Source organism: Nerophis lumbriciformis, linkage group LG06 (genome assembly GCF_033978685.3).
Source record: "Nerophis lumbriciformis linkage group LG06, RoL_Nlum_v2.1, whole genome shotgun sequence".
NCBI classification, from domain to species: Eukaryota; Metazoa; Chordata; class Actinopteri; order Syngnathiformes; family Syngnathidae; genus Nerophis; species Nerophis lumbriciformis.
This window is the reverse complement of record NC_084553.2, coordinates 32,651,427-32,665,320: the sequence shown is the minus strand read 5'-3', so window position 1 is coordinate 32,665,320 and position 13,894 is coordinate 32,651,427. Positions and strand designations below refer to the sequence as shown.

General features: G+C 39.2%; 1 protein-coding gene across 1 annotated transcript; it reads right to left on the bottom strand.

The window, feature by feature from the left end:
• Nucleotides 1-1,741: 1,741 nt before the first annotated feature.
• On the bottom strand, nt 1,742-13,844 carry mvda (mevalonate (diphospho) decarboxylase a). Its single transcript, XM_061964173.2, has 10 exons — nt 13,619-13,844; nt 13,425-13,495; nt 6,465-6,579; nt 6,236-6,382; nt 5,962-6,161; nt 5,777-5,851; nt 5,120-5,338; nt 4,737-4,849; nt 2,344-2,452; nt 1,742-2,156 (listed from the first exon to the last, which is right to left on the bottom strand). The coding sequence occupies exons 1-10, from the start codon at nt 13,701-13,703 to the stop codon at nt 2,037-2,039; spliced, it is 1,254 nt and encodes a 417-aa protein (XP_061820157.1). The 5' UTR covers nt 13,704-13,844; the 3' UTR covers nt 1,742-2,036.
• Between the last annotated feature and the right edge of the window lie 50 nt (nt 13,845-13,894).

Below are 13,894 nucleotides of genomic sequence, written 5' to 3'. Positions count from 1 at the left end.
TAGAACAAGGAAGACAAGGACCTCTCTTTTCCTTCATTCTATCTGTCAGGACAGGTGAGTACTGTGTGATACAACTAAGTATCTGGGGCACATTATTACATATTGGGTGATGATGATGACCTATACAGACAGTGGCGTATGCTGTATGCCCAAGCCAACATGCTGAGAAAGAAATTGTATTATTGTACATATGATGTAAAGATAAACTTATTCAGAGCCTATTGCACTCCTCTGTATACTGCCCCCCTGTGGGTAAAGTATAAGCAGAAAAGCATGTAGAAGCTGCAGGTTGCTTATAATGATTGTATGAGGCTTCTCTTGGGAATTCCAAGAAGCTCCAGTGCAAGCCAGATGTTTGTTAGTGTTGGGGTGCCCACTTTCTCAGCGTTGCTACGCAACCTTATGTATAAGTTTATGTGCAGGGCATCTGCGTTTGAAAATGACATCATCTCTGTGATAACGAACCCTGGCCGCAGTTCCGTTAGGTACTCATCTGGACTGTGGAACCATTGGCACACGTTTGTATCTCAGAAACTGACATTTGGGCTTCATGTTTTTATGTTTTGTTTTTAATGTATTGTCTTCTGTTTTTATATGTTTAATGGATCTTAAAGGTCTGTAATAAAGATTGATGAGGATGATGCCTTCATAAAACTACTGTAGTTGTTTGTAGTACATTCTATTATATTGTTTCATACAATATTTGTTATACAAATTAGTTTTTCCTTTAAAAAAAAAAGCATATTAAATGTTAAAAGGGTGTGGGGAGGTCTTGCACCTCCGGGTTCTTCAGACCACCCAGAAGAGACATGACAGGCTTGACGGTTTTGTGATTTGGTTTATTTTGCAATAAACTTATCGCTCTGCTTTTCAGCAATCGCATCTCATGACTGTCTCGCTCTTCGGGTTGCTTTTCAGCCATCCGCTCTCGTCTCTGTCTCCGTCTCGCTCTCGCTCGTGCTCGGGTTCTCTCTCCAACATCAACTCCTCCCCCCTCTTCCTTCCCGTCTGCTGCCCTTTTATAGAGTGACAGGTGATCAGATAAACACGCCCAGGTGGGCCATCTACACACCTGTCGCCGATCTCGGAGCCGGCCCCGGCACACCCCGCCTCGCTGCAGGTCCGCAGGCCACGCCCCCTCACAGGGTGCTGTTTTGGGGGGCAAGCACCAATTACATTGATATCAATGTAGTGCCTCAGACTGGAAGTCTCTGCAGTGAGGACCTCTTCCTCCTATCCGGGAGATCGCAAAAAGCCGCTGCCCGACCAGGGCTCAGAAAATCTGTCGAGACTCCTCCCACCCCCACCAATGACTGTTTTCACTGCTGGACTCTGGAAAGAGGTTCCGCAGCCTCCGTAGCAGAACCTACGGGTTCTGTAACAGCTTCTTCCCTCAGGCCATAAGACTCTTGAACGCATCATAATAATCCCCTCAATTCCCCCAAAAAACGGATTAACTCGCTGCACTATAAAGACAATATAACATACATCCGTAAACGTGGATGCATATGCAAAAGTGCAATATATTCATCTGTACAGTAAATCTATTTATATCTGCACCTTATTGCTCTTTTATCCTGCACTACAACGAGCTAATGCAACACAATTTTGTTCTTATCTGTACTGTAAAGTTCTAATTTGAATGACAATAAAGGAAGTCTAAGTCTCTAATTTTAATAGGAGACACTGGTTTGAGGTACAAGTGTTTTGAGTTAAGAGCTCCGTTACAGAATCAATAAAGTTTGTAAGTTGAGGTACTACTTTATTACACAATTTCATATAACTTTGTAGGTATATACACTTTGAATTAAAGCAATTACTTATACAACAAACATATTTTATAGTTTAGTAGGTTGGTCAAAAACATGATTACACAGCTACCATGTTCTGCCTGAGGCTGAGCCAATCAGAGGCCAATGACACATTCACAATCTCAATGACAAAATCCATATTTCTAAATCAGTGTTCAGAGGCAAAAACAATGTCATTCTAAAATATCTGTCAATTGAGAGACTTATAGGAAATGCATGTACATATTAGCAACCATTTTTGTGTTCTACTCCATTGTCTTGATGTTTCTCACTGTGCTTTGGTAACCCATCAGGTCCCAGCAGATGCTGTGTAGGATCCTTCACAACACAAGGACCTGGACCAGCCTTTGGAACACACCACAGACACAAAAAGAGTACAGTACAAAAACAAGTCACACACAATGTTTTGTAAATGAATCATATCAGTCTGAAGCAGCTACAGCTTTATTAAGATCTCATATAACTGTGGGACTCAATCATCTGAGATGAATAACTAGTGAATAATGAAAAACTGTGTTTTGTTTGTGCATACCTTTGTGCTGATAATGTAGCTAATTCCTTTAGGCATGGGCTCCAAACCAATAGCCTGTTTTAGCTCCACTGAAATATCAGCTTGAGGAACTGGAAGACCTTTTATAAACCTACAAAAAAGAAAACATTTGATGACACACTTAAAGTGGGAAAAAAAACAACTCCCAATAATACACATTGTTAGAGTAAACACATACAGAGATATTCAACTAAATTGTTTAAGGGGTCTTACAGTATTTCCAGAAAGCCAAAGACCGGGGGCCCGGACTTCTTTCTTCACTATTAGTCTTACTTTGTATATTCCAGAGAACCAGCTTCCTCTACAGTACACATTTGATTTTGCTCCTTTTATTTTGTCAAGAGTTACAGGAGCGCTTTGCTGTTTTTAAGGACTTTCTCCAAAGAAGCTGATTAAAGATCATCTCCATGACAGCACTGTAGTGTTTTTAAGAATCTGCTACAAAAATGTGAGTGTCAGGTTTTTGTTTTTTTAACTGAACTCACAAGCCCCCAATAGCCCAACTGAAGAAAAAAAAGGACCTAAAATAGAACCTTGAGGAACACCAATAATATAACTAAATACGTTTAAAAAAATGTCTACTGACTGCATCTGAAGCAACACCTTACTTACATAATTCCCATTACGAATAAAAAAGTGTTACTGCCATAGAAGACAGGACTTAAAGGGGTGCCTTGAGGAACGCCTCAGTTATGTAAATCATAAGTTTGGACCCCAGTTTTTTAGGTTTGCTTGAAAGGTTAAAATGTCTAAGCAGGGATCTGCCAATGTGTTTAAAGTGGTCACTAATGTTTTTAGAAATTTGCTGCAAAAATGTTTGTCTCCCAAGTTTTGAACTAAACTTGAGCCACCAGTTGGATAGTCGTGACATAAACGGTTTATACACTTTGCCATTGATTATTTTCCATGAGTTTTCGAAAACCTTTAACTGAATTTCCATGATTAAAATACATTATTTTATCTCAATGGGACCACCCAAATCTAATTATCCTAACATTAATACTACATTATTATGTACATACAATTGTTTTTGTGGTAATGAGTTACATTATGGGCCATTGTATGTGTCCCATGTGTACTGCTATGACGATAAAGTTCCTTAAGTCCTAAGTAAAATTAGGTTAATATCAGAAATGTATGGTCCCTCTCTAAAACAAAAAACACCGGAGAGGCACACTAAGACCATGTCCACACGAACACGGATACTAAATAAACGCATACTTATCTCTGCGTTTAGGCCTCTTGTCCACTCGCAAACACATAATTCTGCCTTTAAAAACGCAGACTTTTGCAAACGTTGGTCATAGTGTAGAGTTCCAAAACTCTTCGTACAGCGTATGCATGTGCACGGCACAAACGGAGACTTGAACTCCTCTGATGATGTCAAATTTGTGCGTCATTTCCAAAGCTCAACAACACGCCTTGCTGATTTTAAACACACTATAAGAGGACTACTGTATGTTTGAACATAAACATGTTGCTAATTTCACTTTAACAGCAATAAAAAAAAGACAAATCAAAATGGGCTTTGCGATTCTCCCGCCAGCAACAATGACAGTTCTCTGTTTGGGATACGATTGCTGTCTGACCTCCACCTGATGGAACAACTTTGACTGGCAAGATTTTTTGCTCTGTCATAAGAACAGTACAAAATTATCTCAGGTTTTTGATTCTTGTTTAACGACAGATCATGAAGTTAACTTACGCGACTGTGCACGCACATATAACGCAACCGAGCGACTAAAAAAATCCAACGTATTCTTCCTCCTTGTTAATGTTAAAGACAATGTACACTTCATTGCACATATATCACTTTATCGATTATTAAATGTGTGATAATTCAAAGAGTTTTACAGCTGCACACGCTCGTCTGTGCGCTTTAGGCACCTACAAATGCAAAAGGGTTTCCTTGGCTCGTTAGTGCGTGCTGATTTTAGAATTAATGTACACTTCGCTGTACATGTTGCTGATTAAACATGTTATAATTCAATGAGTGTTGGGTTTCAGCAGCACAGGTGTGCAGGCGTGCTTTAAACACACAAAAAAGAGACATTCATGAATGTTCCCAGGGCTCTGTGTAAGTGGAAGCTGGTTTTAAAAATAATGTACATGTCCTTGTACGTCTAGTATATCAAAATAAACATTATAATAACAAGTGTAATGCCACCAAGTCATCTGTGGCTACTTTTACAGGCTTCTGATTGGACAAAATGTGCATGACAGCAACTGTATGCGTTTGTGTGTAGAGTGTAGTGTAGTTTTGAAACTACCCTTGTGTAGCTGGAGATGGTTTTAACCCCAAAAATTTGTTTTTGAAACTTTCAAGTGGTACAGAAAATTGATGGATGGTGAAAAGTAGATAATTGCCAACTCACTGTCCATTAGTTTCTGGAGGGAAGAAATGCCGGACAGCTTGACTAAAGTCAAGAACGTGCTGCTGTAAAGTGAATATCACAGCATTGGGTCCTGCATCAAAGGTGTACGCCACCTAGACTGACACAAACAGTATGTCTCATACACAGCAATTGTTCTTACATTAAGAAAATAATGTTAAAAAAAAGCTATGCCCTGAGTGGCAACAACAAGGAAGTTAAAACAGGTGCAGTATGTAACAGTGGCCTGTCAGCTCTTTAATGGGAGCTATTTTTATTCAGCATTTTTTTTGTGTTAGTTTGGTTACGTCACTTCTTACATAGTTGGCCCCTGATTAAAACCAGTGTGCGACATCATTCAACTTTGTTTCCAGTGCCTTGCTTACCCTGGTCTCGCCGTAGTGTCGATTATATCGATGCACCAAGTTGATGACTTGATGAGACACACTGTTGAGGTAGAATATTGGAGGGTATGTGTCCAGGCAGGTGGCATGAAACTGGTTACTGTCCTTCATCGTTAGTTCAGCAAAAGCAGTAAAGTCTTTCTTGCGCACTGCTTCAATCATCTCGACCATGCGGCCTGGGACAACCGACTCGGCCCGGTGCTACAAAACACAAAAACATGTTTTCAGGTCTGTTAATTAATAGGTGAGAAATTAATTTGTCTCTACTTTTAAAGTCAAGCCCTTTTTCCACCAAGCAGCGCAATTCCATTTTGCTCAAGATGACAAAATATGACCTGGTGTGGATTGTGTTTCCATTTCAGGGTGTGTAGGCTGGATGACTCTTTTATAAATAGCGAGATACCAAAGCAATGCAACAGAATGTAACCTGCCTATAACTTAATAAAAAATAAAAGTTACTCGGTAAACTAAGATTAGAAGTGAGTGACAAAAAAAGGTACAAAGAGTGGTGAAGATTCAGGTCTGTTATTTTTATACACTTCATAACTGTTTTAAGTCACAAATTGAGAACTGCAACCTTGACTGCTTGGTAAACGCCAAGCATAAATGAAAAGAATGTTGTGAGGTTACATAAGGTACCTTTAGAAGACAACTTGTTTGTATGCTAGTTTGCATGCCTGACGTGCTGCCCACAGGTTTGCGCTCAGCACTGGCCTGTCAAAAAGAAAATAGATCCAATTATAACCAACTTGCCTAACTCGTATTGTTTCTTCATATTTTATGTTGTCAAGTAAAGTACTTCCCTCCATCAATCAGCAACATACCACAAGCACAAGTATTCTCAGTTCGGGCCAATGAGTCTCTGGCTCCACCTGCTGGGCAACGCTGTCCTTGCCGTCACTCTGATGCCCCATGATCCACTTGACGAACCCCCCGTACATACTCCTGCATGCGCTGCCTGAACCTTGGCGAGCAACCCCAGACAAGTCCCCTTCTACACCAAATGCCTGGGCCAGCGTGTACACTGTAAAAACCGTGATGGAAACTGAATGTGAGTGCTTTCAAATGAATCATTATTTACGCCCCACATGAACTCACCTAAGCATGCGAAACCAGCAGCTGAGGAAGCAAGTCCAGCAGCAGTGGGGAAGTTGTTGACGGAACAGATGTGAACTTTATGAGACAAACAAGTTGAATCCAAATCGGGGTCTGCGTCATTTCGTCTTTTCCTTGCAAGACGTCGAACTAAACACAGGAGACAAAGACAAAATGCTAAAAGACCATTACAATTTTGATTATAAGAATAGACAATGACGACCAGTCTTACTCTCTCTCAGACAGGACTGTAACCTCGGATGGCTGATATCCTCCTCTTTCCCGTTGAGCCATAGTCGATCTTCTTGAAAAGACTTGCTGGTGGTCACTGTTGTGGTTGTTTTTAGCTGGACGAAACAAGCAAGTTGCTGCCTTTTTTGCAGTGAATAAGCGTGCTTATATTTTTTAATAGTTGTAAATTACAACTGCAAGATGCAGTCAAAATGCATGTACAATAATAACACTATATGACATCACAAATCAAACAGCAGTTTAAAAGTGGTACACTCAAAGTTTGATATAACACGGTCATTGGGGTCCATAAAATACAGATCGCTTTATTGCCAAGATCGCATTATGTAGAAATCCTTATTTTTTTAAGCTGTTCTTCGAGAAAAAATTATGCGCGTAGCTCAGCTGCTTAAACCTGCTTGGTGGATAGTGCCCCTATGTGATGTGACGTGAATGTTGGATTGTGCTCCCACGTCACAGAATGGGATGGGCATTATCCACTAGTAGTATTGATATTTTGTAATTTTTATTTAGTTTTTTTTTATTTCCCATTTCTTGTTTTTAGAGACTTTCAAAGTGATTTACTGTGTAAGTTTGTAAATTTGGCAATTTGGTGAAAACAATGCGATACACAAATTGAAAAAAAACAAGCCAAAATTTAGGGTCAACAGCACAATGGCGTTATGTAGAATGTCGCGTTATATATCGAACACTATATCGAACTTTGAGTGTAATCCAAACTTCAGCAAACATTTTAGACAATGTTATTGGTTATGATTTCTAATTTATAACCACTCAGTGCTGTACGCTTAGCTTTTTCAGGAGTAGCACCGGTGCTACTAAAAATTTGTAGCACAGAACATTTTTTGTAGCATTATGAATTGTTTTAAATACTATAATTTCAGCATTAACAATCAAACAACGTACACATGCACATGACATGACATATAAACATAATATGGACCAAAACTCATAATCCGATATAGTTTGGCCCATAGACTAACCCTTAAATGAAAAACGTAACGTACGAAACATAACTAAATATCTCCACCATGCTTTCATTTAAAATTTTCGGGATTCCAAATATACAAAAACAGGTAACGACAAGTAAGAAAAGTAGGTTTTGCATCGTAGGATCCCAACTTAAGAGGTATTTTTAGATAAGAAAAAAGAAAAAGCCTTTAAAATAGTATGAGAAAAGTCAAATATAATCTCCAATCTTCTTTTTTTTAAAAACAACAAAAAAATAAACGTTTAGCTATGCTCAATTTTTCTGCAAACAAAAAACACAAAATAACATGTGAAATAAAGTGTCCTGGTTTAAGAGGACATGCTTCAACGCTAGCAGCAACATGAAAATAATTGACCTTTAACAATGGTATTTTTATAGGTAAACATTATTATAGAACATACACACAAATATTTTAGCCAGGAACATCAACCTACCAACTGCTTCATGATGCTGTGTGACAGGCTGTGCTCTGAAAATTACTTTTAAAAAGGCATTTACCTGTTACTTTACCAAAAAAGTAATGAAATTACTAACCAAATTACTCTTTACTAAATGTAATTAATAACTAGGGACAATAATTAATATGTTACTTTAAAAGAACTATATCTGGCATAATGTAGTTGACATAAGTTTCATATGAGAGACGTGTGTGTACCTTTAAAAGGTGCTGCCTGTTGCCTAGTGACGTGACGTCACCGTGTCCAAGCTCAGTCTAACAGGCATTTTAGCTTGAGCTATTTTTGTTAGCTTAGCAGGCGACCCTCGTACTTACTACAGCGTAGTGCAGTGTGTGTCAAGTTTTAAGGTGATAAAAAATGTGTATTTTCCTGACCAGCTCCTAAAACTAAGACCTTGTTTCTTCCGTGTTGGAAGACTGAGTGTGTGAACGAGGAGGAGCGGGACTCCCCTCTGTGCATGGTGCAGAAAAGAGGGACGCACACAGAGTGATCAGTGACACTTCCGCATCAATCACTTGTCCATTTGGTTATGGTTAAAGTTTATTTCAAACATGCTATACAGATGGGCGAAAATTTTACTCTAGCTTGATCAAATTTCAATAGATTTATTTTAGGAACAAAATATGATCAAAAGGTTGAAATCCCTAATCGCACATGTTAACAGGTGTTTTTTCAAGTCACACGCTCTATTTTTAGCATACTTGCCAACCCTCCCGAATTTTCCGGGAGACTCCCGAATTTCAGTGCCTCTCCCGGGACAACTATTCTCCCGAAAATCTCCCGATTTCCAGCCGGACAACTATATTGGTGGCGTGCCTTAAAGACACTGCCTTTAACGTTGTCTCTCACCTGAAAAGGAGACTATTATATATGTCTCCGTTATCCATAGGTTTATCTATAACCCATAAAGTAGGCAGGCACGGAACTATTTCTCAGTGTGTGTTTATTCCAGCCGGCACGTTCATACACTGACACACAACATCCGGATTCCCATCATGCATTGCTTCAAAACTAGGGCAAGTTGTACTATCCAAAATTTCCAACCGGACAAACAATATTGGGGGCGTGCCTTCAAGGCACTGCCTTTAGCGTCCTCTCACCTGAAAAGGAGACTATTATATATGTCTCCATTATCCATAGGTTTATCTATAACCCATAACACGGTGGTCGAATGGATATAGTCACTCATGAACGGTCAGAGAAGCACAAGGCTGGTCACAGCCCAGTATTACGGGCCACCTTGCAAGCAACATTCCGTTCTCATTTGCGGATGTTTTCAACAAATCCGTGAAGGATATGTTCCCGGATTCAGAGATCGCTCGCCCGTACTCAAATGGCAGAACAAAAGCTACCGGTACTCAAATAGTGAAAGGTAAGTGTTATTTTTTTTTTAAGTAAGCAGCAAGTACAGTACAGTTAGTAGAACAACTGTGTTTTCATTACTGTACTATATATATATATATATATATATATATATATATATATATATATATATATATATATATATATACATATATATATATATATATATATATATATATATATGAGAAATACTTTAATTTCAGTGAATTCTAGCTATAAATATACTCCCCCCCTCCTAATCTCCCGAATTCGGAGGTCTCAAGGTTGGCAAGTATGATTTTTAGGCGCATTTGCGGGGAAATTTGTCAGCCCGGCCACTGGCTAGCACGATGCAATACAATGCATTCAATACAATAACTGTATTAAGATAGCTGCCTCTTACGATATGTTTCTTAAGTTTGCCTGTTTTGTGTATTAAATAACCGACCAGCCTCTCAGAATGATGCAGTGCAGTAGACCACAATCAATGTAACCTACAACCACAATACATATATTGTTATATTACTCGTGTGTTCATTTGTTGTCACCTGTGTTGATCAAATCTGACTATTAGCTATAGTATTGCTTGGATTTGTCGATCAAATCTGACTATTATCTATAGTATTGCTTGGATTTTACTGATGTCACGTCTGGCTCACGTCCCCCCCATTATTTTGTGTGATGGTCAAGCTAGCTCTGTTGTCAATGTGTACTAGGCGCCATTTAGACTTTCTCAAAGAAAAAATGCCTTGTGCTTGTGTTGTTTTCGGCTGTATAAATCGTTCAAATCGCGAAAATGATACACGTTTCTTTATAGTTACACGTGAGGTAATCAAAAAGGGCTGAAGAGTGCAAGATTTTACGAACCAATGACGAGAAAAACATGCAGCTCACACTCCAGACCAAGAGAGCAGTGTCGAAGAATGCTTGAGTTTGCAGTGATCACTTTGTGAAAGGTTTTTTGATACACTTTTAACATGTATTATTTCCCATTTAAGTGGTATCTTGATATTATTTGTATTTCTTAAACACATGTTTGCTACGAGTGTTTCGTAAAGCACCAACTCCGCGAGTCTAAATAAAAGAAAGCAAATGTGAGCAAACCCCAAAAGAGTTAAGCTTTTACCAAGGGCAGCAATCATAAATGAAGCGTTCAGCACATACACAATGTTGAGATCTATAGTTATGTTTTGATAAAGATGGGGGAAAACACGCTACTCATTAACAGCAACAGATATGGCTTATTTGGGCTATGTCTACAATAAGCCGAATAACCCCTTAAATGAATAATTATTTAGGCTAAGCCCCGTTTCAGCCACACTAATCCATCGTTTACGGTTCCCCTCCTCGGACAATTTTTTACACGGGTAAGTTTGTATGGACTCATTGATCGTTTACAAACGGAGTTCGGAGAGGAAGTGAAGTCAGAAAGAACGCGTCACAGCCAGCTTCATAACAACCGGAGCTAACCACTGGAAAGATGGAGACGAGTCATCCAGACATGCCCGTGTTTCTCATTCTTCTACATGTATAGGTGCTTGAAAAAAAATCACACATGAATACCTTAAATGAAGGTAATGTGCGATTGCAGCTATTTCGGATACTACACATCTCAGACGGCAAGAGAACTTTCGAATGTCCGGGTCAGCTGTGATTCTACTTCCCGAAAAACTGCGTCCATTTGTCAAAGGGGAGACAACGAGAACGCGGACTCCCGTGGATGTGATAAAAAAGGTAGCATGTGCTTTGTATTACCTGGCCGACGACGGAAGATTACGAAAAACATAAAATGCATTTGGACTGGCAAAGCAGACTGTATCAGTTATTGTCCACCATGTATGTCGCGGACTGAACATCTAGGTCCAGAGTATATAAAGTCACCAAAAAGGAATGGACAATGAAGGTGAAGGCAAAAGAGTGAGGAGTGTCCTGACCAGATATCTAGATCCCTACATTGATTGATGTAAAATGTTCTTTATCACATTGTTTACTTTCACGTGTCCAATAAAGATTTGATTAATTTATGATGGCTCAGGTGTGATTCACTACAATAGGGCCCCACAGCGCACTGGATTCCAGTTACCGTATTTTTCTGACTATAAGTCGCACTTTTTTTCATAGTTTGGCTGGGGGTGCGACTTATACTCAGGAGCGACTTATGTGTGAAATTATTAACACATTACTGTAAAATATCAAATAATATTATTTAGCTCATTCACGTAAGAGACTAGACGTATAAGATTTCATGGGATTTAGCGATTAGGAGTGACAGATTGTTTGGTAAATGTATAGCATGTTCTATATGTTATAGTTATTTGAATGACTCTTACCATAATATGTTACGTTAACATACCAGGCACATTCTCAGTTGGTTATTTATGCGTCATATAACGTACACTTATTCAGCCTGTTGTTCACTATTCTTTATTTAGTTTAAATTGCCTTTCAAATGTCTATTCTTGGTGTTGGGTTTTATCAAATAAATGTCCCCAAAAAATGTGACTTATACTCCAGTGCGACTTATATATGTTTTTTTCTTTCTTTATTATGCATTTTCGGCCGGTGCGACTTATACTCCGGTGTGACTTATACTCCGAAAAATACGGTAATTGAAATACCACAACACTGGATATTGTTCAGATAAGTTAAATGTAATTTAAGAATTTGCACACAAAGCAACACTGGAGGTGACTATGACGTGCGTATTTTCCACGCATGCGTATTAGGTCGCGTTGCGCCGGCGGACGAAGGGGGCGAAGAGTCCTAAACGACAATTGTGTGTGTGTGGACAAGGATAAGGTTAGGTGGGATTTACCCTGGATAAGTGTGGAAGCTTAGTGTAGAAGGGGCCTTAGACGCAAATTTAAATCATGAAACGCAACCTTACCCTGGGCAAAAACAAAGTCTTGATACCAATTTCCTTGACCCAGCCACACACAAGTTGTAGACCTCCATGCGTTTCCAAGTTTCCATTTGTTTTGTCTTGTAGAATGATGATTCTGGAGCAGAATAGTCAGATATGTCTGAGAACGCGAACTACGTGTAATCCTTGATATCACTCGACAAATCTTTTTTTTTATAAAGTAAAGGGACCTATTCTTTGATTGATTGAGACTTTTATTAGTAGGTTGCACAGTGAAGTACATATTCCGTACAATTGACCACTAAATGGTAACACCCGAATAAGTTTTTCAACTTGTTTAAGTCGGGGTCTACTTAAATTGATTCATGATACAGATATATACTATCATATATACTATCATCATAATACAGTCATCACACAAGATAATCATCAGGGTGTATACATTGAATTATTTACAATTCTGTTCTCAACAATTGAGAACAGAGAAATGGATATTGAAACAGTGTAGGTCTGACTTGGTAGGATATGTACAGGAAGTAGTGGACATAGAGAGAGAGAGAGAGAGAGATCAGAAGGCATAAGAAAAGTATCTACATTTGATTATTTACATTTGATTATTTACAATCCGGGGAGGTAGGATGTGGAAGGGAGGGCGTTAGAATAGGGTTGAAGTTGCCTGGAGGTGTACTTTTATTGCGGTTTTGAAGGAGGATAGAGATGCCCTTTCTTTTATACCTGTTGGGAGAGCATTCCACATTGATGTGGCATAGAAAGCGAATGAGTTAAGACCTTTGTTAGATCGGAATCTGGTTTAACGTGGTTAGTGGAGCTACCCCTGGTGTTGTGGTTATGGCGGTCATTTACGTTAAGGAAGTTGTTTGACATGTACTTCGGTATCAGGGAGGTGTAGCGGATTTTATAGACTAGGCTCAGTGCAAGTTGTTTTACTCTGTCCTCCACCGTGAGCCAGCCCACTTTGGAGAAGTTGCATAGTTGGATTATTTTGCTCATATCTGCTTTTTGCAGGAAGATTTAAGCCTCTTTTGTATTCAGATCGTTCACGCGCTGCTTGCTGTACAACAGCCATCTCAGCTCGGTTGACCACCACTGCTTTTCACTTCCGGGAAGAAGTCACGTGTCGGAATACAAGCCATAGTGTAAAAGCAGAATGTTTGCAACGATTGTGTAGGTGTACATAATGTTATCTACTGCAGCCATATTGATAACACACACACAAATAGTAGTTCTCAATCAACAATCACCTGACAGTGGTATGTATTTGATTACCTGATCTTGATGAAGTGTGACGCTCAACGATGAGTTAATGGGTAGAATTAGGTCCTCATCTCTCTTTCCCCCTGAAAATATACATGCACGTTTTTTTAAATGCAACCAACATTGACTTGGCCACGAACTAATGTGACATTTTATAGTGAAAGCTGAAAGTCAGCAAGACAGAAATGAGTCAAGATGATACTCACAGTATTTAACGACAGCTATATTCACAGGAGCTGTGCACGTAATTATGTGTGCCTTCTCCATGTTATCCTTGTGGCCTATTTGCATTTATATATATTCTTTTTCGTAGAACCACTATCTAAAACCACAACATAAGCTCCTCCGGAGTTTAGTAGCCATGTTGGCTAGCATAACTTGAACCATGCCTTTGACTCACCACTTCTGTTATTGTGATTGGTTGATGTTCAACACGTGGCTAAACCAACAACCAATCAAAACTAGGCTCTTTAACGCGTGCA

Coding starts and splice junctions, on each gene's coding strand:
- mvda (XM_061964173.2), bottom strand. CDS start 13,703: ATGCAAATAGGCCACAAGGATAACATGGAGAAGGCACACATAATTACG. Junction 13,496..13,618: donor TATAGCTGTCGTTAAATACT/GTGAGTATCATC, acceptor GTATATTTTCAG/GGGGAAAGAGAGATGAGGAC. Junction 2,453..4,736: donor CCTCCAGAAACTAATGGACA/GTGAGTTGGCAA, acceptor TCTTTTTTGTAG/GTTTATAAAAGGTCTTCCAG.